The sequence below is a fragment of the Columba livia genome, chromosome 1 (genome assembly GCF_036013475.1).
Source record: "Columba livia isolate bColLiv1 breed racing homer chromosome 1, bColLiv1.pat.W.v2, whole genome shotgun sequence".
NCBI classification, from domain to species: Eukaryota; Metazoa; Chordata; class Aves; order Columbiformes; family Columbidae; genus Columba; species Columba livia.
This window is the reverse complement of record NC_088602.1, coordinates 172,608,750-172,633,883: the sequence shown is the minus strand read 5'-3', so window position 1 is coordinate 172,633,883 and position 25,134 is coordinate 172,608,750. Positions and strand designations below refer to the sequence as shown.

Below are 25,134 nucleotides of genomic sequence, written 5' to 3'. Positions count from 1 at the left end.
CAGCTAGGTGAGATGAGGAGAACAGGCAGAATACCAGTCCGTAGCGCAGACTCCTGTGCATCCCTGTTAGGTTGCTACAAGTGCTGCTCAGGAGAGCAGGCATTGGCAGTTTAACAGAGCCGCTTCTCCCCAGCAAGCCAGACAGCTTGCCCATCTGATAAATGGCAGCTTGGAGGGATGTTGGCACCAACGCTTTGTTTTTAATACAGTTTTTCTGAATTCCCGTTAAATTGTGAGGAAGGGTGTACTCTAGTTGGGCTTCCTTTTGACCTCTCGTTAACTCTTGGCCTCAATAGGTGAGGTCTCACGCTTGCGTGTCAGCATGTTTGTAGCGGTGCCGTTCGGCCGGGAGGGTTGTTTTGGTTTGGCTTGGCTTTGTTTCCCCCTTCCAAAGATGAGCCTGATGAGGAAGAAGGCAGGGAAAAGTTGAATTAAGAAAAGGCAGCTTTTGCGGTTGGGGAGCAGGATTGAGAGTCAGCAGATGCAGGTTCTATTTCTGGCACCGCAGCAAAACTTCCTGGATGTCGCTGGGCACAGCAGCTCGCACATCTCCACCTCGCCTCGCCTCCCTCCCGCCAAACAACGAATGCTCCTGCCCCCCCGGGGCACGGGGAGGGATGCTGCCGGCCGGCGAGGCGCCGGCTCCGCCGTAGGGCTGCGAGGCTGCAGCGCGGCTCTGCCTGGACCCCGCAGCATCTTTGGGGGTGGGGGGCACCGCCTGGCCCGGCACTCGCTACCGCAGCTCGCTCAATAACGCACCCTCGGCCTTGTCACGGACCGCCGGACCCCCTCACAAGACGCTCCTTTGTGCGGAGAGGCGGGGGGCGGCCAGGCCGTGCCCCGGGGGGGGCGGGCGGGCGCGCCGGGGGAGGAGACAGGCGGGGAGGGCGGCACAAAAGGGGCTGCTGCAGCCCTGCCCGCCGCTGCCGGCGGGGCTCGGCTGCGCATCGCATCCTTTCCCGCGGCCGGGAGGAGGTGCCGGGCCGCTGCGCTCCGCTCCGCGGCGGGGAAGGAGGAGCAGGAGGAGGAAGGCGACGGGGGGCTGCGGGCTCGCCTCGCCTCGCCGCGGCCGTCGCCGAGCCATGCCGGGGGGCGGCGGGCGGGCCGGGGGCGAGCGGCAGCCTCGCCCCGCCGGGGGCCCGGCGGGCACCGACGCTGCGCCGGCCGGGGGTGAGTGAGTGAGCGAGCGGGTGGGCGGTGGGGCTGGGGGCGGCGGGGGGGGCAGCGCACACCCGCCCTCCCCGCTGGAGCCTCTCCGGGGCGGTGGGCGCTGCGGCCAGCGGCGGCGGGACTCCACTCCGTCCGTACCCCCCTTCCCGCCGCTGTTGCCACCTGCAAGTTGTGCCTCGGCCCGGGGGGTGCGGCGTCATCCCCTGCGGGCACTGCCGGAGAGGCTTCCCCCGCCGAGCCCCCACCTTCCCGCTCTTTATTTATTTATATTAGTGTTTGTTTTTTGTGTGTTTTTTTTTTTTATTTATTTTATCTTCCCCTTCCCCACGCCCCCCCATAATCCCGGCATCCCCTGCTAGGGAGCATCGGCGCTGGGGAGGAGGGAGGCGATGCTGCCAGCCCCTGCCCGCAGATGCGGGCTGGCCGGGGATGGAGGCAGCCTCCGGCCAGGGCACTGCAGCGAAGGCCCATCTCGGCTTGCGAGGAGGGCACGGGCTGGGGATGCGTGCCAAGCCTGCAGCAAGCAAGGAGGAGTAACAGGAGTGTGTGTGTGGGAGGGAAAACATACATACAAATATATGTGTATAATCATCATCAAACGTCACCTCTCCCCCTGCTCTCTCTGTGTCAGGTTGCTGCAAGTACCCTGCGTGTTGGGGGCTGGCTACTAAAGGAAGTGGGCACCCAAGTTCTCCCTGCTCCTCCAGGGCTGTCGGGTTGTCTGCAGGCTGGGTATAGCTGTAGGTCCTGCTGGAGTGGCACAGGCTGGGGTAGCTCTGTCCTTGTGAGAGTTTTGCTCCCTGGTTGAGTGTGGTAAGGGTGATGGGGAGCACAGCATCTGCTGCAGCTCTAGACTTGCTCAGACAGCTCAGCGAGGGAGAGAGCGTGGAGTGGAGAGAGGCTCCTGGTGCCTCAGCCTGTGGTTTTCCTCTGGGGATTTCTGCAGGCTGTGTTTCTGTGAGCATGCCTGGGTTGCTTGGGAGCCTTGCCTGTTTGCCCGAGCTGAAGCTGGGGTCTTGCACCTCTCCCTTTCACCCTAGGGCAGAGCTTGGGTCAGCAGAGAGCCTGCCCTGTCTGCAGCACATGGTGTGGGTGCTGAGCACCTCCCCTTCTAGAGAATGGCTCTCTAGTTAACTCCAAATCCCTCCCCTTGAGTGGGAAGTTCAACCCTGTGAAAACACTCAGTGACACCAATGCTAACAAGTATGACTTTAGTCACTGGAAACCCCCCAGCCCTGTGCAAACTGAATTTCAAATTCTTGCCTACTCCTGCCCCTGTCTCCCCCACCCTAGCAGGGTGTGAGTCAGTGGGAACCTTTCAGGCCCCCTCCCCTAAAGGGTGGCTCCTATGCTGTGTAAATCCCACCTGCAGAAGTGGTGTTTGAGTCCAGCTGGAGCCTGTGACTTGGGAGTCACTCACAAGTCCTCATTGCTGAAGCCTGGTTGCTGCCAGCTCCCCTGGGAAGAGCTGAAATTGTGCAGGACCTGCCATTGCTTGACCCTCAGGCAGTGGTGAGCCATCTCAGAGGGCAGGGAAAACCAATGGGGTTCCCACCCCCCAGCACACCTCCAGTTTCCAGAGCCCCCCTAAACTGTTGTAATAGCTGTGCTGGCTTTTATTCAGCCTTGGTAGTAGTGCTGGAAACACATCCTCCAAGCTGGGGTGGGGGAAGAGTGATCCTGTGAACTATTCCTGGGGTTCCTGCAGCCTCCCTGTAGCATCATAAAGCAGGCTTTAAATGAAAACCATTGTAAACTGCAGAAGAAGAGTGAAGCTGTGACTCTGCCACTTCATGTCATAAAGTCCCTTGAAGATTTATAGCTCCTCTACACCCTCAGGTGATTTTTGCAGTAGTGGTAAGAAATTCACTGCAAGGTATAACATTTGCTCCCTGCGAGGACTCTTGGTGATGCCTGCATAGCTTGTTTATTAGTGCCCTGGATACAGCAATTATATCCTTAGGAGAAGGGCGGGATTCTGGCTAGCTGTGGGTGAGTTTTGTTGCCCCACTCCCACTGCAGTGGGCCAGCTGCTGCCCTGCGTGTGGGCAGACCTTTGGTCCTAGGTGCTGCTGGGGCTTATCTTCATCAGAGGTGCCCAGAACATGGTGGACCATTTTGAAACTGGGTTCAGGCGCTGAGCCACTACCTGCCTCCCTCCCTCCCTGCAAATGCTGGTAAGATTGGAAAAAGAAAGATTTGACTGTGTGGCACACAGGGGTTGCCTTAGCAGGGAGGTGAAGAGGAGGAGGTGGAAAATAGTGTGTGTGTTTGCAGGGATATTAGCTTCAGGATGCTCACAACTGTAAACATTTATCTAGGGTGCTCGTGCCCAACATGAGACAGGGGTAGTGGGTCTGGAGAGTTGCTGGAGGCTGCTCTGTGGTCACAGAGCCTGGTTAACCTCAGCCAGGCACACGGCAGCAAGCGCAGATACAGCCAGTGTGTTTGCCTGGGGAGCGTACCTGCGAAGTTTGTGTGCTCATGTGTTTCTCATATGCTTTGTGTTTATCTTTCTCCTTCTCCCACGCGCAACTGGTTAAGTATGGTGTGACTTTATGGCCTGTCAGATTGGTGTAACATGCTTATTGCGTGTCTTTAAGGGATGCTTGCGTGACAAACATGGGTGGGTGTTTGGGTGTATGCAATGCACACAGGTGCTGCCAGATGCATTTATGAAATGCGTGTACTTCTCTAGAGTTTATGCCTGCAATAAGTGTGGTGTGTATAAGCAGTCATGGGGACAGCGTGCGTAGATGTTATTGTGCATGTTCAGTGCATGAAGGACACACCTTAGGACAGAAAAGGTTTTTCTCTCTGTCTCTCCCTTGTCTTGACCTGTCAGCAAGCAGAAATAACTTTGTTTCATGGCAAGGTTTGTAGCTGAGTTTTCAGCTTGCAGTGTCTGAGCTTCCTTCTGTCTTGAGAATAGCATCTTTAAGGTGCACCTGCTATCACAAATTGATATTTTTTCCCCTACCCCTGCCTTGGATCATAAAGGTGGAGGAAGAAAGTGGAGGGATTTGGTGGTGGATAGATGGGGCAAGCTGGGCCAGCATTCATTTCTAAAGGCTGATTAGGTTTTAGGTGGGGTTAGTTGCTCTAAAATGAGCCCTTTGTACATTGTTGGAATCTGTGACCCAATCAGTGGGATGTAGCTGGAGGAGGTGGTGCTAACGAAGGCTGGTACAGCTGACAATAACTCTGACAGAAAGGATGGTGGAGGGCGTACTGACTGGCACAAGAGGCATCTTCATATCTCTAGATTACTGTAAGGTGCCTGAAAAGACTGGTTCATGTTATCAGACCTCAGTGTAGAAGAGTGTGGATAGTTGTCCCCACTTGCTTTTCCCTACTGTCGCTATCACCCATCAGTTCTGCAACAAAAGGTCAGGCTGTATTATATTTGTCCTGGTGACAGGATGGCATCCTCTTGTACTACAACAAAGCGTTAACAGTGGCATCTAAAATTTGGGGAAGATAGGCACATGGGTCAGTGCAATGCAAGGGGACGTGGGGTGCATCTGAGGAATGCCTGCTGTTCCCCATCCTGGATGTTCTTGGAAAGGTGATGGTGTATCTGCAGGGCACATGTGGACTGTGCTGTGGGGTCGGTGCTGCAGCCTTGGCAGAGCTGCATGCAGGGGGCAGCCCTGGGATCGTGGGTGGCTCCAGGTCAGGTTTGGGGTGCTTTGATACAGTTAGGCAAGCGTGTTGCTAGGACTGGGCTGCGCAGGTCAGTGTGGTGCCACAGCAGCAATGCTGTGTGCGGTGCCAGGACCAGGTGCTTGTCCCAGGGGCTAGGGCAGAGTTGCAACCACAGAGCTGCTGAGTTCCCCCTTCTCCTGGAGGATGTGGGAAGCGATGCCGTGTGCTGAAGCAGTGGTGTAGGGTACACAAGAGCATTCCATGCCTTCATCCCTGGCTGTAGCTCTCAGGAAAGCAGAAAAAATGATTACTTTCCTTTTCTGATTTTTTTTTTTGGTGCTCCCTGGAGTGCAAACCCTTTACTTCCCTTGAGCTCCTCCTGAAGCACAACAGGTACCTCCTGCTTTTCAGACCTCTGAACACCCGAAACTGGGCAGGTGTATTTTTGTGCTCAGAAACTTGCCTGGTAGAGCTGATGGGTGAAAGGGAGTGTGGCACTGCACTCCAAGCTTTCATGAGGCAGGCTGAGGGAAGAAGCAGCATGAAGGAAACTGGCTGCCTTACAAAAAGCAAAGGCTTGTTCTTGAGCTGTGATTTAGGAAGTGATTATTCCCTGCTTTGAGATAGGAAAAGTGACCTGAGCTGCTTGCTGCGGGGGCCTTGACCTTTCATACTGACAGAACCCCCACCGTTGAATAAGGAGCTTGATGAGCTCAGTTAATACTCCATGTTTCCCCAACTAGGGGAGCGTCCTGGTCTGTTTTTAAATAGGCTTTTCTTCAAAAAATCAGCCATGGCTTTGGGGTATGATCAAACTGAGATCTGCCAGTAGTCTTTCAGCCTTTAATGTACAAGCTGCAGGCAGCAGGAGAGAGGGATGTGGCTGTCGAGAGGGAGAGAGGCAGTGGAGGCAACTCTTCCTTTTGAGGATCATCTGTGTCTTGCATTTTATGACAAGGTTTCTTTCCAAGGGCCTCAAAGCAACCCATTAAGCTTCTTTTAATTAGGCAAGCCCCTTACCTGGAGTAGAAGAGTGTCTCTCGCATCTCCCACCCAGGGAAACTGAGGCATGGAGCGAGTCTGTGATGTGCTCAGGGGCTCAGCAGGAGAGCAGCAACTGAAGTGCAACGCTTTCCGGACTTGCTTTGCTGATGTGGCCATCTCAGAAATCCCAGAGAACAGCCAGGTGCAGCTGCTGAGCCAGGGGTTATCGATAACTTTCTAGTCACTGCTTGGATCCTGCTGCCCTTTTCAACGGAGATATCGCCTCCTCCTTGATCTGCCCAATCTATAACCCCAGCTCCCTGCTGCCTTTCCCTTGGAGTGCCGTTTTCCCCTTGGTCTGTAAATCCTAACAGGTTGGGCCAGGGTTAGCAAGCAGAATCAGACTCTGCCATCTCTTTAAGGCTTTGTGGTAATTTTTATCTCAGGATATTGCTGCATGTGTCTTGCCCGATACCAAAGCTGCAGCGAGCAGATTTGAAGCATACTGTAAGACTAATGCAAATTAGAGGCGCTGCATAACGGCTTCGGCAACTGTGAAACCTGTGATCTGAACGCAGGTATCTGCTACGCTGACTTTATCTGCGCTAGGATCCCCTGTTTTGGCATGCAGATGCTGGAACTGAGCAGAAAACAAGAGAGAGAGCGTGGCAAAGAAAGAGACATGAAAGGGAGTCTCTCTCTCTCCTGGCTGCTGAGCCCTTTAAGAAAGAAGGGGAAGGTAAGCTGGAGCCCTGAGATTTTAAGCTGGTTGTGCTGAGCCTGAAGAGAGGGCTATGGCAGTGTTTTCAGTTCCTCTTTCCTCTGGCACAAAATGCTTCTTGCTGGGCAGCAGGGAGAAAGGAGAATGGAGACCCATGCGGACTGAGCATGTTGGGCACAGACAGACCTCAGAGGCGGCGGGAGCTGGGAAAGGTAGGGAATTTGGAAGAAGGGTTTGCCTGCGCAGGGGCTGAGAGTGGATGGTGCTCAATGTGTATGAGAAGCCCTGTGTTCGTGGAGCTTGTAGTGTGAGGGCTGGCTCTGAGGCAGAGCAAAGGGCAGGGTAAATCAGGAGAACGTTGCCCTGGAGTGATCAGCATGAGCTGCACGCTGTTATTTAATGACCCCATTGCTGAGGGAAACCTCGGTGGCCCTGATATTCAGAGAGGCGACATCTCCCGAAGGTAAAGGAGTGAGGCAGAAAGGCAGACTGAGATTGTCTGCTTTCAGCTCAGCCTTCCCTGTACGGTATTTGTGCTAGCAAAACTGGTACTACTTTACTGCCTCTGTAGCATTTTCAGTTCCCTTTTTTCCTTCTCACCTACCCCAGCAGTTCTCTGCTCCCCACCTCGCTGTGCCAGGGCTGTCCAGCTGCAGCTCTCGCCAGCAAACCGCAATCAATGGAGGCAAGGTGTACCAAGCAGCCTCACTTGAAGGGAACACCATTTGCTGCTTTTCTTCTGGGGCCATGTGAGGTCTCTGGAGAAGAGGTGGGTTAAAGGAATTGCTGCTTCAGCATCAGTGCTGTGTCCCCAAATACCTCCTGTCGTGCTGTTGTTCAGTGCAGGCCTGGCTGTTAGCAAGTGACTGTTGTGCTCTCAGATATGTGCTCCTGGCACGGAGCCTCTGTGGCCTCGAAATCCCTATCTAGCAGCAACTTTTGGAGCAAGGATTGGCCACACCTGCATTCAGCTTGGCCAGGGGGACGATGGGATTGCTTTTGCATAATTTAGTAGTGTCTTAAATTATTTATAGTGCAGTTGTGCTCTGGAACAGAGTCTTCTTGCTTCCCGTGAGTGCTTGGGGGGCAGGGAAGGGGAGTTTGTCAGGCATCCAGAGTCTGTCACTTAGCAAGAATTGCTGTGGGTTTCCTTTCTGCCCATGTTTGTTTGCATATGCCTTTGTGCAGCTGAACCACCCTGAAAATCCAGTTCTGGTTTCCATGTCACTCAGGTGTGTGGTGCTGTCAAGCATCTCCGTGGCTTGGTACTGTGCGAGAAGTTCCTGAGTTCAGAGCCTTGTCTTTACAGTAAAGAGATGGTGTCAAGTTGGAGACAGTGAATCTGGTGCTTGGACTTGGTCCCTGACTCAATTACAGTGCTGTGGATCTGGGGCAGGGATCATTGGGCCTGCTCTCTAAAACATTCAGATGCTTGAGAGCTTTTTTTGTCTATCAAAGGCTAATCTTGTCCTGCCCAAGTGTTTTTTGGCTTTGGCGTGACACAGTCCATTGGACTTTACAAGAGATCATCAGGACCTGAAGACCTGAGAGATCAGGTGGCTGAGTAGCAAACTGTGCAGATGAAATTCCCATCATTTCTCAGTGATTAAATCCAGAAGAGCAACCATTTGAGGGCGGAGGGAGACTTGGGGCAGTTTTTTTACAGGCTTCTGCAGCAGAGGAGGGTTGTGAAGATGAGCTGGGTGGGCTGAGCACCTGTTCCAGCCACGTATGAGCTTCACACCCTTTGGCTCTCTACCTCGTTGTGGCAGGTTGCTGTACGATGGAGATGGGCTGTCCTGCTCCTGTCCTGCTTGTCCTGGCTACTTCAACATGACTGTGGCTTCCATCTTTGCATTACACATCCTTCTTCACCAGCAATTTTCATGGTGGTCTTGCGTATTAATTTTGTTATCTTCTCCTTCCTTTCTGACCTGGCTGTGGCAGCTGACTTCTCAGAAACAGTTAATTTCAATATAAATGTTTATGTTACTGGAAACCTGAAAGGGCTGAGGGTGGGGAGGGAAAGGAACTTGGCCTGTAATCAAGTGATTGTGGCAGTAAACTGCTCTGTCTACTGTGTTGTTGAGCAGAAATGCTTGGCTTCCCTGTTTTTTATGTGCACTGTGTCAGTTTGTGGCTTTTGCATTTGGGAATGCATTGGCCAGACAATCACCAGATGTCCCTTGGACAAGCTATGCTGTGCCACCTGGCCCCAGCTTGGTTCTCAGGTTCCTCAGCCTGAAATAAACTCCTTTCTTTATCAAATGGTTTGATGATCTTCATCAAACTTCTTTCATCAAATGGTTTTACCTTATGTCAGCGATGTCAGCAACTGGATAAATGCAAAATTCTCCCTCATCCTTCTCAAGAAATAAGGCGATGTGAGGGAAGAATGTGAATCCAAGTAGTCCCAAAGCCTGAGTGATGTCCAGGATGGCATTTGATTTCACAGATGAAGATGGGCTCTTTCCCCATAGACCTGCTCCCAATCCTTTCCGTTCGGTTTAATCTGGAGATCAGGGTACTGCTTTGCTTAGTGAAAGGGAATGTTTGTACAGAAGAAGTAAACATATTGTTGAGACCCAGGCCTGCTGCAATGCCTGTAAACAAGATCCAGCCATCTGTGGGAGGCAGAAGAGAGATTTATGTGACCCTGAGTTAAGTGCATTAGGAGGCTTTTGATTTCATTCTGGGAAACTGACCCTTTTCGTGGTACCATATGCCTGTTACCAGCACAGAGCTGTTACTGAAGATTTGGTTCGTATGGATTTAATCGGAGGGGCTGTGATGCTGCAATCAGAAGCATTACATAAGCAGGGGCTTGTCTCTGCGAGCCCAAACCCGAGGTGCGCTGCAGAGCCCCCGTGCCCTTTGCCCGCCCCAGAGGTGAGAGTCTGGCCTGATTCACTTCTGCCTTGGGGCAAGGCATTGAAGAGCTCTCTGCCTATCAGTGCTTTCTTTCCGAAATAATAACAAAGTGAAGTGGCAGCAGGGGATCCAGGCAGCACTGTGTCGAGGTCTTGCTACGTCTTGAGGGAGGAAATGAAGAACAAAGGCAGAAGAGACAAATAAATGAGGGTCTGTTCTTGGTCCAAGAAAAATTCCCATGGGTTCGTGTAACATGCTCGGGAAGACATGACACTCCCAGGACTGGAGTTGATTTTTGAGAAATAAAAGGAAAGGGGAAAGAGGTGAGAGAAGGGGGGAGGGGTCTTGGGGATGGGGATAAGTGAGGAGAGACACCCTAGAGAAACCTCCCAGCATGGAGTCAGGTTTCGCTGGCTGTTCCTGGTGAAGAGGGGTTAATGCTCTTTACATGGGATTGGCTGGTCACCAGACATTCAGAGGAGAAGAGGGATTTGGGGGCTGCCAAGTGGGACCCCTGTGGCCTGGGAAGAGGGGAAGGGAGAGGCTGGGAACGCTCTTCCAAAGAGTAATAGATCGGCTACTGTGGGAAAGTGAGCATACTGCCAAACACCAAGTGGTTGGTGATGGATGGGGCAGGAAAGAGGGCAGGGATGGAGGGCCAGCTCTTCTCTGTGGCCTCTAGGATCTTGCTGCTGTTCCATGGCCTCTCTTTATTTATTGTCTTCCTTGGGGTTTAATTACTCCCCTTCTTGATCAGTCTAAGAGAGCTTTTTATCCCTGGGGATGCACAAACAACTGCCACCCGCTTCAAAAATAGCTGGAGGCAAGGTGGTGCCTGCCTGCGTGGGTCTGTGCACTCTACCCATCGCCATGGCATCAAGCGCTTCTTGCCTCCTTCCTCCTTCCTCCTTTAACTGCATCTCCCTGGGCCCACAGGGTGCTCACTCCCCTCACCTTCCTCTGGGCTGTCCGGGCTGCCCCTTCCTGTTGTTTGGGCTGTTCATTTGTCCCCAGGAACTGTCCTGCTGTCCTCTGCACAGGGCTTATGTGCAAGTGTTGGTCTGGCACATGTGTGCTCTTCACCCAAGGGCCCTCAGCTCTGAGGGTAATCTTGATTTGTGACTCGTACTCCACTTGCTTGGCACACATGGACTGCCTGCAAGGGTCTGCTTTGGAAGTAGCTACCTGCTGCTGCTTCTTCCAGATCCCTACTTGAAATGTGCTCCTTCCCTGATGCTGCTGAGAGGAGCTAGCAAGCTCATGGTAGCTGAACAGTGCTTAAAGCCCTGTAATTTTTAGTATCTGGGGATGTATCTACATGATACCACAGTTCTGGTGGGAAGTGAACTGGTGAAGTAATTTAGAAAGTTTCTGCTGGTCAACTGCTGTTCCCATGCCTGGGTGCTTTTTCTTGAAGTTTATTTTTAACCCAGTTAGATCTGCTGATTTGGTGTTACAAAGCAGATTTTCATACGATTGACAACTTGAATTCATACAACTGACAGCTGAGGGGTGGTGAGCTGTGAAGGTGGTGAGTGAGGGGAGAGAACCTATGAAACAACAGCCTGTGTTACCACATGCCTCACTTGAGGTCTCTGAAAGCGTAATTTTCTTTTATCCTCAGACAAAATGGTTTTGTTCTGTCCCTCTCTGCAAGACACTGAGACTAGCTGGCAGTTCTTACATACTACTTTGCTTACCCTATGGCTTGTCTGAGGATATAAGTTGCTCTTTTTTGTGTGTAGTTTTGTCCCCTTTCCCTATTCATCATCTCAAGATGGAACATTCCTTCTCTGTAAGACACTGCAATACAGGAGCAGGAGAACCAGCCAATTCCATCTTGCACTGCTATAACTGCTGCACACTTGCAACAGTGAGCAGCAGCAGCGCTGTATTTGGCTGGGAGAAAGCCCTGGCATCCTCGGGGTGCGTGTGTGTCCTGCAGAGTGCAATGAGCCATGCCTGACACCCTGGTGTCCTGAGAGACCTGAGCTTGGAGCCAAGACGTGATGCAATCTCCAGGCCCATCACAGCAGTCTTCATGGAACCAGATGTTTTGAGCAGGGTTGAGCAAGAGTCCTTCCAGGAGATCAGGCGTAAGTGAAGGAGCGCCTAGAGCAGTGGTGCTAAGAAATTTAAACCGTGGCTTCTGAGAGCATCTGAATGATCAGTGTGTGCTGAGGCATCTCTGGAACCATGGAAGTTCCTATGGTGAGACTGGTTTTAGCTGGAGAGAGGAGATTAGTTACAAGAGAGCCCTGTACAGCTGAAGGATGCTGAGAAGAATATTTGAAAGATTCCAGTGGAGTTGGAAATACAGTTTCAAGTTTTCTTTAGCATGTAGTACTGTATCCTTGTGATGTCCAAGTTCTTGGATAAAATTAAATTGTTGTCGCATAGGCCATTATTGGATTTCAGTAGAATTTTCTAGTCTTCTTTGAGCAGATCTTCTTTTAAACCGGGGGCTGGAGAATGATATAATTATGCTGCTATTAGTATATGGTAGTTATAGTAAGAACAATCTGTTCAAGTGGAGGGGTTTTTAATGGACTCTGAAGGTGTTCAGATGCTGGTCTATTCTGCTGACTTCTGGAAGATCAGGCTTGAGCCAAAATCCTGTCAATAAGGACCATTGTATTACTGGGTCCCATGTGTTCTGTACAGAGTCTTAAGAGCTGCTTTGTCTCAGAGTGCACAGCTATCTCACTGCAGCTAGAGTTGTGGCATTTAAAATAACTGAGCCTTAGCCTACCAAAGATCTGGACAAGGCACTTGAGAGAACAGTGGAAACAGTGAAGGCCTGTGGAAAGCATGGAGTCCAAAGGTACTGTGCTTCCAGGAGCTGAAGAGGTGAGCTGCCACAGTACTTAAAAAGCTGTAGGCTTTGTATTGCATCCATCTTAGTTTCTGTATGCAACAGATCATAGCTACTGGCATGGAGCACTTTGTTTTCCTACAAGAGTGTGTGTGAGAAGAGACACCTGTTTTCTTTTTGACCACAGATGCTTCTGGACAGTTGAAGACTAGCAAGTCCTTGAACACCATCCTGAGGCTTGTGGTTGACATTATGTATTATACATCACATGTCTGCCTTCAGTGGGAAGGTGAAGAGAATGCCTTGGCTTCTCAGCTGTGCTTTCCCTCTTCCCTGGCCAACTTTGTCATTCATTACCTTGTGTAGATTCACCCTTTAGCTGTCATTTGTTTGTTTTTCTCCATCCAGTTTTCTTCCTGGCTTGATGGCACCCATTAATTAGTGGTGTATAGATGGCAGCTGTGGAAGTCAAATGGATGCTGTTGTGACAACCTGCTAAGAGTGGTCACCATATATTTCTGCTCACCTCTCTATTGAAAGGGTGGGAAGGTGCTTAGGACAGAGCCTGGCTCTCCCTTAGCCTGACCTTACTTGAAGAGTATCTGTGCTGGATGGCTTGTTCCAGCTGGTTGTACTGGCAGCAAGTCAGTTGCACCTTGTGGTCAGTTGCCTCGAAGCTGCGAAGGAAACACATAGTATGAGGTATTGCTATTTTGCATTAGCGCTGTGGGCAGTAGCTCTTGATGAAGGTTGCAGAAGAATGTTGTATTCTGTCCTTGAAGCTTGAATGGAAAATGATAGACCTTGTACTGTGACTGCCGGAACTGCTGGCTGACATCCTCCTTGCTTGCAGTCCCTGAAAACAGTGTGGCATCTGTCACGTGAGAGAATTGCTGAGCCCCAGCTACCTTCTGGTACATCCTACTCCTCTCCACTTTCCCTCCTGTCCAGCTTTGTAGGATAATCTTCTCTTTCAATCCTTAAGCAAAGCACAGTCCTGCTGTCCCTGAGCTAGTCACATTTCAGTTGTAGACAAATAGTAGGTTTTTATAGTTTCTCCTTACTTCTGTGGGTGTTTGCAGGACAAAAGTAATTGGAGACGTTGGAGTGTTGTGGGGTACTGTGACCCTGATGTGTGTTGTGATGCCCGTGTCCTGTGGAGGGCAGGTGGACTAGTATAACACTTCAAGGGTGGAGCCTCTTCACTTGCCTCTAGCTGGAGCAGAGAGAGAGGGAGTTTGGCCCTCACTCTGAAGTGGGGGATCAAATCATGCTGGATTTTAATCTGCTGTGTGAAAGCGATTCTAACTTGAATTGTTGCTTTCTGTTGAAGTGCCTGAGTGATGGGCAAATATGTTACTGCATGGGTGTTATGGGATAACTTCAGGCAGAGGAGATGAGCATCTCTGTATCAGGGATAAAACAGAAGCTTCTATTCTGACTTGTTTTCCACAGCAGTTTTTCTCCTGTAACCACAGGAGAGGTCTAGGGAGTCCTGTGCCCTAATGAGATGGAGTATGGGGTGTCATGCAGCCAGCAGCCTGTTGCATGGCCTCTTGCCAGTGTCCTCCACAAGAGAACATTAGGACTGGTGCATTGCCAGCTCTTAGCAGTGCATGTCTTTCTGGCTTCTTGAAAATCAGGGTATGATTTCAAGATGGTATAAATCAACTGGTCATTTGATATAATGGCAAAATAGAATGTTAACAGGTGCTTGGAGATAACTCACTTCTAGCCTTACTCCTTCTCTGAAAGCCCTTCCCCTGCATGGTAGGGACAGAACTTCTTCAAGCAAGGGATGCCTTACAAAAAGAAACTTTCTTCTTCTCTTGCTGAGACTGAATGCTGCTGAAGGGGTTTATAACTGTATGTTCCCAAAAGAGCTTTGTCTTAATGGATCTGATTGTCCATACTCCTCCTGGCTTTTTCTCACTGTAGTTTTTAACCTGACAGTAACTTGGTCACTCAGGTTGATTTTTTTTTTTTTTCTTTGTTTGGGTTTTTTTGTTTTGTTTTGTGTTTTTCTCCCCCTCCTCACTCAATTGTCAGAAGGGAAATAGCTCTTCATGCTGTCTTCTGTGTTCCTGGTAACTGATGCCTGCTTTGTGACAGAGTAGCTGGGCTCTTTTATGATAAGCTGAGATGTCTCCCTGACTGGTACCTCCATTCTCCTTTCCACCACATGTAAATGTTCTGGATGAGGAAGGAGGGTAATAACATCTTCTTCCCCTGCTGGCCTTTGTCTCCAATTAGCTGCCACTCAAAGACATCTTTCACTGCAGCACTGATCAGAGGATATGGGAAGGAATACCTGAGTGATGGATTTTAGCATCTTGGCCCACCCAAGGGTGCAGGAGCTCTCTCCACACCCTGGCAAAGGAATCCCTGGCATATGAGAATGGAGATGGTTCCCAGGGAAGAGGTTTTAAAGAGGATGTGGCTTGCTTCTTGGCTTCCCTTCTTTTAGGAGGGGATAAGAAATGTGTTCATGTTCCTACTCACTAACAAAGAACTGAGCAGTGAAAGTTGCCTCCTGGGACATGTCTGCAGCAAAACAGCAGAGGGTACTGCAGGGCCAGCTTGCTTTGGCAGAGCTGCAGGGAGGTCTGTGCGCACCAGCCCGGCTCTCCTGGGTGCAGACGGTGTAATCGGGAGGCAGGGCAGCTCTGAACGGGCTGAGCTGTGCCAGCGGGTGAAGAGCTGCTGAGCCTGACAGATACTGATGTATGCAAATGTCAAGTGAGGAAAATATGCTTTACCTCCTAAAACCATGCATCCTGCTATGTTGACATGAATTGCCACACCCCAGGAAAGTGAAGCAGTTTGAATGTCAAGAGTTATGACCTTTTGTCTTGGAATTTCCCGTGGCTTGCATGGTGTCACAGCCAGCTGGGAACAAGATGGAGATGTGCTTCATGTGACTCGTTCAGCACCTGGGCTGGCCCAGAGGAACCTGGCTGCCCTGCATTTAAGTGTCCTGTAGGAAATGGAGTGAAGCAGGAATTACCTGGCAGCCACTGAAATTGCCTTATTGGAGCAGGCCAGCTGTTCGTCTTGCCCAGGCTTTAGCATCTGAGAGGTACCCAATGTCTGGAGGTAAAACCTCAAAGTGCAGGATACCTGATTGGAGAAAGCTGTACTAATTAACCAGCAAGGGATGTTATCTCCTAACAGCCAGTTGCTGCTAATTCAGCGTTTTCAGCTTCCTTGTGCCCTTTTCTTCCCCACACTTGAAGAAAGAACAATAGCTGGTGACATGTAAGGAAAGGCACCGATTACTCCTCTACTTTGCAAGTGATCTCGCTGCTCCAGCAAGACATCAACAGAGTCTTAAGAAAAAATGCCCTGGACACAATGAGATGCTCTTGGGGGGCTTCTGCAGCCCCTTGTTTTGCCCCCATGAAGAAGGCTTGCCAGCAGTCCCCAAGATGGTCCTTTATGGCTTTGAGTGGGAGGACATCCAGCCCCTTCATGGCTGGGCCACCACAAAGATGGCCTCCCACCAGTTGGGCCACAACCAAGCATGTGAAGTTGGGCTGTGGAGCTGTGGCAGGAGGTGAGGGCCTGCCCTGGTGTGGTCTCCTGAGGAGAGTTGCCATTTCTTCCTTCCCTGCCTGACAAGATGGCCTCCTGGGGGCACACAACACCAGGACCCTGCCCCTCTGCTGACCTGTGGCATGTTGAAGTATATAAAAAACTGTAATAAACATTAACAAAGAGGATCAAGCTTTTTTTAATATATATATTTGTTTGGTTTATGTGTTGTGGGGATTTTTTTTCTTCCTATGTCAATGCTGTAACTTTCCCACTAGCTTCAGGCCCAAGTCCCACCCTTCAGAGCTTGACGTGAGACTCTTCACCCTGCCACCCAAGCATGGGGGATGGTGTCAGTGGTGCTTCTCACTTAAAAGGTGACTGCAAAGTGCCCAGGAAAGCTTGTCCCTGAGCTGTAAGGTATAACCGTGGACAACCCCTCTAACAAAGTCCATATCAAAGGCACATGTTGAGAGCCGGATATGTTTTCCTTTGGGCAGTTGCCATCTGTCTGAATGTTTTATGGCTTTCCACTTCAGTATTAAATTCTGTTCAAGTTAATCAGTAAATTTGCTTTGCATTTGACTTGAAGTAGGAGTGGGCTGGGTGCTTCTTCCTTTTGCTCCCACACCCAGAGCCTGCGTGGCCACAAGAAGCCCAGGTGTGGGGCTGGTGGCATGGGGTAGCTGCCTTGTGTCCCCCAGGGTTGGGGACAGCCTCCTTGAAGACATTGCCAGCACCATTGGGCACTGGGTGGAGGGTTTATCAGTGATGCCACAGGGTGTATGGTGCCTCCTGGGAACTTTGGCCCTGGGAGGGGGATGGTGCCAGGGCACAGAACCACTGTGGAGGAGTGTGCCGTGGAGGGGACATAGTGGTGCATGTTGCATGTATTGGGCTTGGAGTGGGTCTCTGCCTCTTCACCTGCTGCTGCATGGAGGGTTTCATGCTCCTGGGAGGAGAAGAAAGCCTCTGTGCTACAAAGGGCTTTTGTGTGACCTTGTTCCTCTGCTCACCTTTGCACCAGCCTTCCCTTCTCTAAGGAGCAGAAGGTGAGTGCCTTTTCTTCTTTCCTCAGGTGACCTTAATTCATTCTTTTTTGGTTGGTTGGTCTTTTTGTCTTCTTCATGGATTATAGTTTTCAATCACTTCTCCACCTGACAGCAGCTCTGCACTCCCTGCCGGGGCTGGAGGAGGGCGGGTGGTGTAGGCTGAGGATGAAGGCAATACTTTGTGGTGTTTGAAAAGAGGGGCTCTCCACCACTGGCTTCTTGCTGGTCTAGCGTGGATCTGTCAGGATGGACAGTATTACCAGTGGAGACAGCCAGGTGTTTATTTGAGCTGCTTTGATCCAGATGCAAAAAAAACCCTAAGAATCTGGTTAAAGCAAAGGGCAACATACAGTGGACTTCAAAAGGAGAGGAGGAGAGTAAAGGTGACAATCTTTATTGTATTTTTATTTTCCTGTTCACCATGTGAACTTGGGTAGCACTTCCTACGAACAAGAGTGGTTTTTAGGGTGTGTGTTGAGTAAACACGGAAAAGATCTGGGGAGTGTAGGGTTTTCCTGGTTGTGGCAGCATGGCTAATGATCTCAGTCCTTTAAAACTGCCACTCTGGTCATGTTTCAACCATGTATCCCCTACTCCCTCTCATACCTCCTGCTCCCTCTTCGTCTCCCCCCAACCCTCTGGTGACGCAGGGCCTGAGGAGTGCAGTGTTCATTTTGTTTCCATCAATGAGTAGGGACAAGTCTGCCGAGTGTGGCAAGTTCACTAGATCATTAGTTCCTGTTATTTTGGATTTCCTGGCTTTCTACTCTGTCACCAGTGCTTTTCTTGTCTTTATGAGTTTATACGACTGTGACTGATGTAGAAGTTCACCTTGGTGTAACCCCGCTGGGGCAAAAGGTCTACTGAAGATGGCAGGGTTTGGGAGGAGTAGTTCTTGGATTCAAGTCTCGAAAGACGTATACTGAACTTGGACCAGCTTCCTCCCATCCCCAACCTGTCTTTCAATCAGTGGTAAACTTTTTGCATGTTAGTAACGATTGAATGTGACTTTCCTTTTCATGGCTTTTCCACAGGATGAAGATGAGACGCCATAAGCTCTTTCTGACTCTCTGCATGGCTGGTCTCTGCCTGATCTCCTTCTTGCACTTCCTCAAGGCCCTTTCCTATGTCACCTTCCCCCGGGAGCTGGCTTCACTTAGTCCCAACCTCGTCTCCAGCTTCTTCTGGAACAATGCCCCCGTCACCCCTCAGGTCAGCCCTGAGCCCGGGGGTGCCGAGTTCCTCCGCACACCCCTCTACTCACACTCCCCCTTGCTCCAGCCCCTGCCTCCCAGCAGAGCCAGCGAAGAGCTGCACAAAGCTGAGTTCGTGCTGTCGGAAGACACAACAGAATATTTTGTCCGTACCAAAGCCGGTGGCGTTTGCTTTAAGCCAGGCACCAAGGTGCTGGAGAAGCCACCCGTGGGAGGGCGGCCAGAGGATCAAGGGGACGGTGCGTCCTCGGGGCGGCCGGTTCGCAAGCCGCTGAGCGCCGGCGCGACGAAGCGGCGCAAGTGGGTGGAATGTGTCTGCTTGCCAGGCTGGCACGGCCCCAGCTGTGGGGTCCCTACTGTGGTCCAGTACTCCAACCTGCCCACCAAGGACCGTCTTGTACCGCGGGTGACCCCTCGGAGGGTCATCAACGCTATCAACGTCAACCATGAGTTTGACCTGCTGGATGTCCGCTTCCATGAGCTGGGAGACGTGGTGGATGTCTTTGTGGTGTGCGAGTCAAACTTCACAGCCTACGGAGAGCCGCGGCCCCTCAAGTTCCGAGAGATGCTCCTCAACGGCTCCTTCGACTACATCCGCCACAAGGTGCTCTACGTCTTCCTGGACCACTTCCCCCCTGGCGGCCGCCAGGACGGCTGGATTGCTGATGATTACCTGCGCACCTTTCTCACCCGGGATGGCATCTCTCGCCTCCGCAACCTGCGCCCGGATGATGTTTTTGTCATCGATGATGCCGATGAGATCCCAGCCCGTGATGGTGTGCTCTTCCTCAAGCTCTACGATGGCTGGACGGAGCCTTTCGCCTTTCATATGCGCAAGTCACTCTATGGCTTCTTCTGGAAGCAACCAGGCACATTGGAGGTGGTCTCAGGCTGCACCATGGGGATGCTGCAGGCCGTCTACGCTACTGATGGGATCCGTCTGCGACGCCGCGAGTACTACACCATGCCTGGCTTTCGTCAGTACGAGAACAGCACAGGACACATCCTGGTGCAGTGGTCGCTGGGCAGCCCACTCCACTTTGCTGGCTGGCACTGCTCATGGTGTTTCACCCCAGAGGGGATCTACTTCAAACTGGTTTCAGCTCAGAACGGGGACTTCCCCCGCTGGGGTGACTATGAGGATAAACGAGACCTCAATTATATCCGGGAGCTGATCCGGACTGGTGGCTGGTTCGATGGTACTATACAGGAGTATCCCCCCGCCGACCCCAAGGAGCAGATGTACGCTCCCAAATACCTGCTCAAGAACTACCAGCGGTTCCGCTACTTGTTGGAGAACCCCTACCGAAAAACAGAGGGCACTGGGTGAGGCCACCAGGGCTCAGGTGGGAAATCAGAACTTCACGACAAAGGGAAAGAGTCAGATGTTTTCATACGTTCCTGTTTTGGTTTTCTTTGGTTGTGGGTGGGGTGTGCCATTCTGGGGTGTCTGCCCTCCTTCCCTTCCTCCCTTCCTTCTCTTCTTCCCTTCATCCCAGGCTGACCCTGAGCACACAAATTCCTCAGTTGTGTGAAGGGCAGGAGGAGAGATGTTGGGGACCTACTCTGGCAGTAGCATAAAGCCTTTTCTGCCATCTCCCGGACCTCTCCTGCTGGCTGGAGAGAATCTCTGCAGCCAGCTGGTGGATTTTCCTCTGGGGGAGGCTGGGAGGGTCCCAAGGGGAGGGAGGGCAGCTGTTCCCATCCACCCTCGTCCTTTGTGGATCAGAGCAAGCACAGATGTGAGTGTGAGTCAGCAGGCACAAACTGATGTGAGTGGTCACGTGTGCAGATGTGTCGCAGGCATTTTTTGGATGAGTGAATGTGCAAAAGCATCTCAGTATGCATTTATTTTTTTGTATATCTCTATATTAAAAGAGTATTTTGGGGAAGGGAAATCCTTTGCTTCCAAGGTGTTCTCCCCTTCTCCCGCAGGCTTAATGCATCTGTCCTGGGCTGTGTCTTGGCCTGATGCTCTACCAGTCCTGGAGCAGGCACATGGGAAGCAGAGGAGAAAGCTGGGTTTTTATTTTTATTGTTTTCTAAACTCCTTTTTCCCCCCTGCCCCTGCAACACTGCACTGGCTTGGCCCACAGAAGCGGAAGCATTTTCCCTGCAGTATGTGCTTCTTTTGGGGCTGGGATAAGCTGCAGGAGACTTAGATGGTGGAAGTGTACGTTTACAAGTGCATGGTTTCCTATGTGCATGAGTGCTAACATGCATGGTTTTGGTATGCACGTGGGCGTTTGTTACCAGTATTGGGGGGGATGGGGACATAGTTGGGCTTGTGTGTGTGCATTCAGGAAATGGTGGGATCCAGAAGCTGTGATCTGTCTCAGCATGGATGACTTTTCGGGGGATTCACAGGAGAGGGCCAGCGAGAGTGTTGGCTCTGCATAGTGCTACACACGTGGGACTGTTGCGTGACTCTGGCTGGCTCTGCAACCCTACGGGCTGTGCCTGTTGCAGGGCTGCTCCTTACATGTGCTGGCTATTCCTTCTTGCCATGGGGTAAAAGGGAGAGAAGGGCAAAGCTCTGAGTCAGAGATGGGTGTTGTGGGGAAACACTGAGCACAAGATCCATCTGTCTACTCTCAGGGGGTGAGGGAGCTTGTGGAGAAAGCGGCAGGCTCCCCCTGAGACCAAGAGCCTGTTTTAGGATCGCCATCCAATCCAGAGAGCATGTGCAGCCTGGGCCATGCAGAGGAGAGGGGATCTAGGATGACATTATTCGCAGCTGGCTGGGCCAGTGTTTGCTCAGAGTTTGCCAGTGGTGGGTAGTCAGGATCTGGCCCGTTGTTGCATTGGGTTGATTCAGCTGATTGAGGGGGCAGATCCACGTTTCCACCCTTACCACCCTTCCTTAGCAGATGGCTTGACAGGCTGCCTGGAGCCTGGGCTGTAGTGGGCAGAGGGTGAAAAACATTATGAACTTGCTCTGTTAGCCTCATGTTCCAAGCAGAGAAGTGAGGATCATATGATGGAGGAGGAGGAAATTGTTGGCATCAGGAAGAGTGACCTTGACATCAGGCCAGCTGTGCTGAAGCGGGAGGGTTTCCATTGCTGTTAACTCAGGGCTCCATATTTCTATGTTGTCCAGCCCATTCCCACCCTTGTGCCTCATTCCTATCTCTGGATCTCTTTTTCTTTCTCCTATTCCCCTCCCTAGAGAAGTGAGAAACGTCAGCAAAAATAAGCTGATTGCCTAATAAGACTGAAACTAGAAAAGAATGAAGATGAACATCTTTTTCTGATCAAACTGAGATGGATTTCATCTTAGCTCCTTCCACATCTCATGTGCCATGAACACTGCTTAGAAGAACTGAAGGACCCTCTTTTTTGAGTTTTGTTGTTGTTGTTTTGTAAATCACTATTCTCACTTCTGATGTGTCTTCCCTACAGGAAGAAAAGCCCCTTTGAGAACTGAGTGAAGGGAGAAGCTTTAGCAGGCAGAACGCTCTTCCCACGAAGGGAGGGAGTCATGTCACAGTTATGGGGTCCCTGTGCCAAGTGGCTGCGTGGAGCTCTTGGGCATAGAGAGATTACAGAGAAATGGGGACCCAGCTGAGAAAGGAGGAACCTGCATTGAGCAAGATGAGAGCAGTGGCACTGAGGCTGCAGTGCAAGGGGAATGCACTTTCTCCAGGGGCAGCTGCAGGAGAGCAGGTGGGTTCAGCTCATGGGATTCAGTAGCAGTAAAGTATGGAAGGAAGAAGCTATTTTTCATTGTTATTCTTGGAAGGGAGCCTAAGATACACTGTGAGATAAGGCAAAGCCAAAGGTCTGTGACATAACACCACAAGCCCAGTGCCAGGCCTTGCTGAAGACACGACAGAACGAGAAGTCAGTCTGTGCATAGGTGCTTTGGCAGCACCAGAGCCCTGTGAATCAGGAGAAGAAGTACATGTGTGCTGGGGCTGCACCTCATTATCTTCTACAGAGCAGCCTCTACCCCGATAGCAGCCCTTCCTGTGCATGGGTGTTTTGGGGGATTTTTAGCACGCTGCAAGTCATGGTTTCACCAGTGAGGTATGACCCTTTTCTGCTCTGAGTTTCAGATGAGCCCACAGCTGCAATATCTGGATCTCCTACTCCTGAAGTACAGCCTGTTGCCTTCTCTCCCCTCTCCTCCATTATTTTCTCCATCATTCTCTGCCTCTTCCTCCAAATTTCCTCTCCCTTCTGCCCCCTTGGGCAGGAGAAGAAGGTCCTGTTGGAAGAGCAGCACTGGGACTCTTCTGCAGGACTCTGGCCCTGTCCTCCCCTTGGACTTACTGATTTCCTTATTCTTAGGGAATTAAATTTAAAACAGACTGTTGTTGTGGTGGGAGGAAGGGACTTTACAGAATAAATGCATTCTTTTTTCTTATTTCTCAAGAATCGTTTAAACAATTTTTGATTTAAGGCCAAACCAGTCAATATTTCTGTCTAATTTTTGTCTGACTAACCCTGTGTTTGTCATCCTTAGGGAGCCAGAGTGTTTGTCATTAAAAACCTTCCTTCTTGTCCCTGCAGGGGACGTGGACTAGCAAGCTGACTTTTGCACAGTGATTTCCCGAGGTGGCGGCTTCCCTTGTGCCCAGCCTTGCCTGTACTGCTGCACTGGGACCTCCACAGCCGGGGGGAACAGCCACCCTCCCAGACAACCTGCACAAGAGGGAACCCAAAAGCGTGTGGGGGTGTGGGGTGGTGAGAGAGGCAGAGGAGGAGGCAGGTTTTTGTGTATCACATCTTCATTTCCCGACGTGGAACTCTTTGAGGCGAGCATTGAGGCTCCTTGCTCGTGTGTGAACCAGGTACTGAGGTTTGAGAAGGGAAGGACTGAACAAAAACACATCCTGCCCCTGGGCTGGAGCTGGGATCAGGCCACCAGAGCTTGATGTCTGTTGGTTGTTGCAGCCATGAGCAGCGAAGCCACGTGCCCGCTGCCGCTCTGGGAGTGAAGACGTCTGCTGGAGGAGGGTTAAGCATCGCCAGCCTTTCCCTGTGGCCCTTTTCAGCTCTGTGCATTTTCTTGCCCAAAACCTTTCCACCTTCAAATTAATTGGTGCAAATGAGGGCCACGTAGTAGGTGAAGCAGTGTGTAGCATCCGCAAGCCCTGCGCTTCTCTCTCTCTGCCCATCTCTTGCCTTTCTTTGTGCTTTTCACCTAAAAAAGGGATTGTGTGCCTGTGCATGGCTTTGGGGTGGGGAGCTCATCTTCCTCCTTCACCCCAGGTGAAGGGGAGGATGTGCGCTTTGGACCTGCAGCAGGTGAGCTTGCGGAAGCAGAGGGAACAGGGTAGGTCAGCTGTCTCTGCTCCCCCAGAGGACTGGGGGTTATGCTGTACCCAAGTGAGGGACAGAAAAGATGGTGTGGTTTGGTGCCTGTGTGGTTGATATGAAGGGCAACATGCTCAGGTCCACTCTCACTGTTGCTTTCTCTGATCCCTGTGTCCTGCTGAGGTGTTTGCTGTCATGCAGCTCAGGCCAGCCTGCTCTTTGCGTCTCTGTGGTGGGGAAACGAGGGGACCTTCTGCCCTCCGGGTAATGTATGAGTTGGGGTGGTGGGAGCATGTCAGAGCAGATGGGTATTTGTTCCCTTCTGCCCCCCTTCAGTGTATCCTTGTGGGATGGTGGGGTCTTTTCCTCTCCCAAACATCCCCTGGGCTCTGTCCCCATCTCCCAGCTCGTGCCAGTGAACTCTGTGGCTGCTGCGCCTCTGCACTGTGATGACACGTGTCCAGGGTCACCCCTGGTCTTATTAGTGAACACAGGTGGTGAGGAGGGAAGGGATGGCTTGTCCTGGCTTCACTGACCTCAAACCTTGGTGGGAAAGGAGGGAAGTGAGTGGGAGAACGGTTCCCAAATCCCTTCATCAATGTGTTGTCTCTTATCCCACCCCCTCCCCCCCAAAAAAAAACCAAACCCACCTTCCTTCTGATTTCTGAAATGTTGAACAAACTTGCTCTTATTATGAAAACAGGGGGAACTGGAGGTAAGGGGTGGCAGGAGGGGCTTGGATCCAGCACCAAGAAAGGGGAGCTGTTTCTAATGCAATACACTGACATTAAAAGCTTTGGGGACTACAGATAATGGCTCAAGAAGGGATCTGGAATACTCTGAGGCTAAGAATTCGAACTGCTGCTTTTTCCTTCCTGTGCGGATGATGATGCAGTATCATCCTGGAGGTGATCCAGCAGCGCTTCCATGCCTGGGGTCCACCTGGACCTACTGGTGGTGTAGCCCCAGAACACCCTGCTTTGGCAAAAGAATGCGTGGATTTGCCAAAAATAAAAGAGAAAAAAAACAAAAAGAAATTAGGAGTGTCTGCAAAGCTCCTTTCCACTCTGTAATTTATAAACTGCAAGTAATAATGAACTTTTTGTAAGGATAAATCAAATGTACATTCTGAAATCATTTTCTCTGTAAATGGTTGGATTTCATTTCGCCCTTAAAGGGATGTTTAAAAGGAGGAGATAATAAAAAAATAAAAAATTTACAAAGTATGAAAGGAAACCAAGGTGTGTGTGTGTGTGGCAGCTTTTATTTCTGATCACCTGGCAGAGGGGCTGCTGGAAAACAGAGCAAGGGATGTTGCTGCTTTCCACCTTGGCAGGACCGTGTTCCTGAGGAGACTGAGGGGGAGCCTGGCTGTTTTGGGGCATGATTCCTGATTTTATGGGCCCACGTCAGACTCCTGATCTTCTGCATATTAGGTGAGTGTGAGTAGTACAGGCACAGAAGTGGGGAACGATGGCTGCCAAGGGGCTTTCGGAAGAGCTGGTGGAGGTGGGAACCAGCATCACTGCTCGTGAAGGGATCCCTTGTTACCTTCTCCTCTCCCTTGGATGCATCCACTTTTTCAAGTAAAGCTGGAAAAACCCTGCAGCCCCAAATTAAACCTTCCCCACTGCAGACATGTCTCTCTGGTAGCTGACTTTTCAGCACACTGTGTGAGAGAATGTGACCTCCTTGTTTTAGCTTATTTTTAAACCCATCTCATGTAATTTTGGCTATTCCCATTAGTCAGTATCAAAGCCTGGTCCTGCTCTGAATCCTCCTAAGCATCTGGTCTCAGAAGTGCCTTTGGCAAGGACCTTTTGCAAACTTATATGATATCTTATAGCTATTTCACTTTTTGCC

The 25,134-nt window shown here is 51.0% G+C and overlaps 1 protein-coding gene across 3 annotated transcripts; it reads left to right on the top strand.

Annotated features, from left to right (window-relative positions):
• The first annotated feature begins 899 nt into the window (after positions 1 to 899).
• MGAT3 (beta-1,4-mannosyl-glycoprotein 4-beta-N-acetylglucosaminyltransferase) lies at positions 900 to 24,511 on the top strand. Of its 3 annotated transcripts, none has more exons than XM_065046895.1 (2): positions 900 to 1,170; positions 17,830 to 24,511. In XM_065046895.1, the coding sequence occupies exon 2, from the start codon at positions 17,831 to 17,833 to the stop codon at positions 19,337 to 19,339; it is 1,509 nt and encodes a 502-aa protein (XP_064902967.1). In that variant the 5' UTR covers positions 900 to 1,170; position 17,830; the 3' UTR covers positions 19,340 to 24,511. The 3 variants fall into 3 exon arrangements, with proteins under 3 accessions (XP_064902967.1, XP_064902972.1, XP_064902960.1); XM_065046900.1 differs by lacking the exon at positions 900 to 1,170 and adding an exon at positions 1,242 to 6,541; XM_065046888.1 differs by lacking the exon at positions 900 to 1,170 and adding an exon at positions 9,757 to 16,795.
• The last annotated feature ends 623 nt before the right edge of the window (positions 24,512 to 25,134 follow it).

What these genes read in the sequence shown, in the direction of transcription:
- MGAT3 (XM_065046888.1), top strand. Translation starts at nt 16,515, where the DNA reads ATGCCACAGGGTGTATGGTGCCTCCTGGGAACTTTGGCCCTGGGAGGG. An exon ending in CCTTCTCTAAGGAGCAGAAG is followed by an intron (nt 16,796 to 17,829) that starts GTGAGTGCCTTT and finishes GCTTTTCCACAG; the next exon opens with GATGAAGATGAGACGCCATA.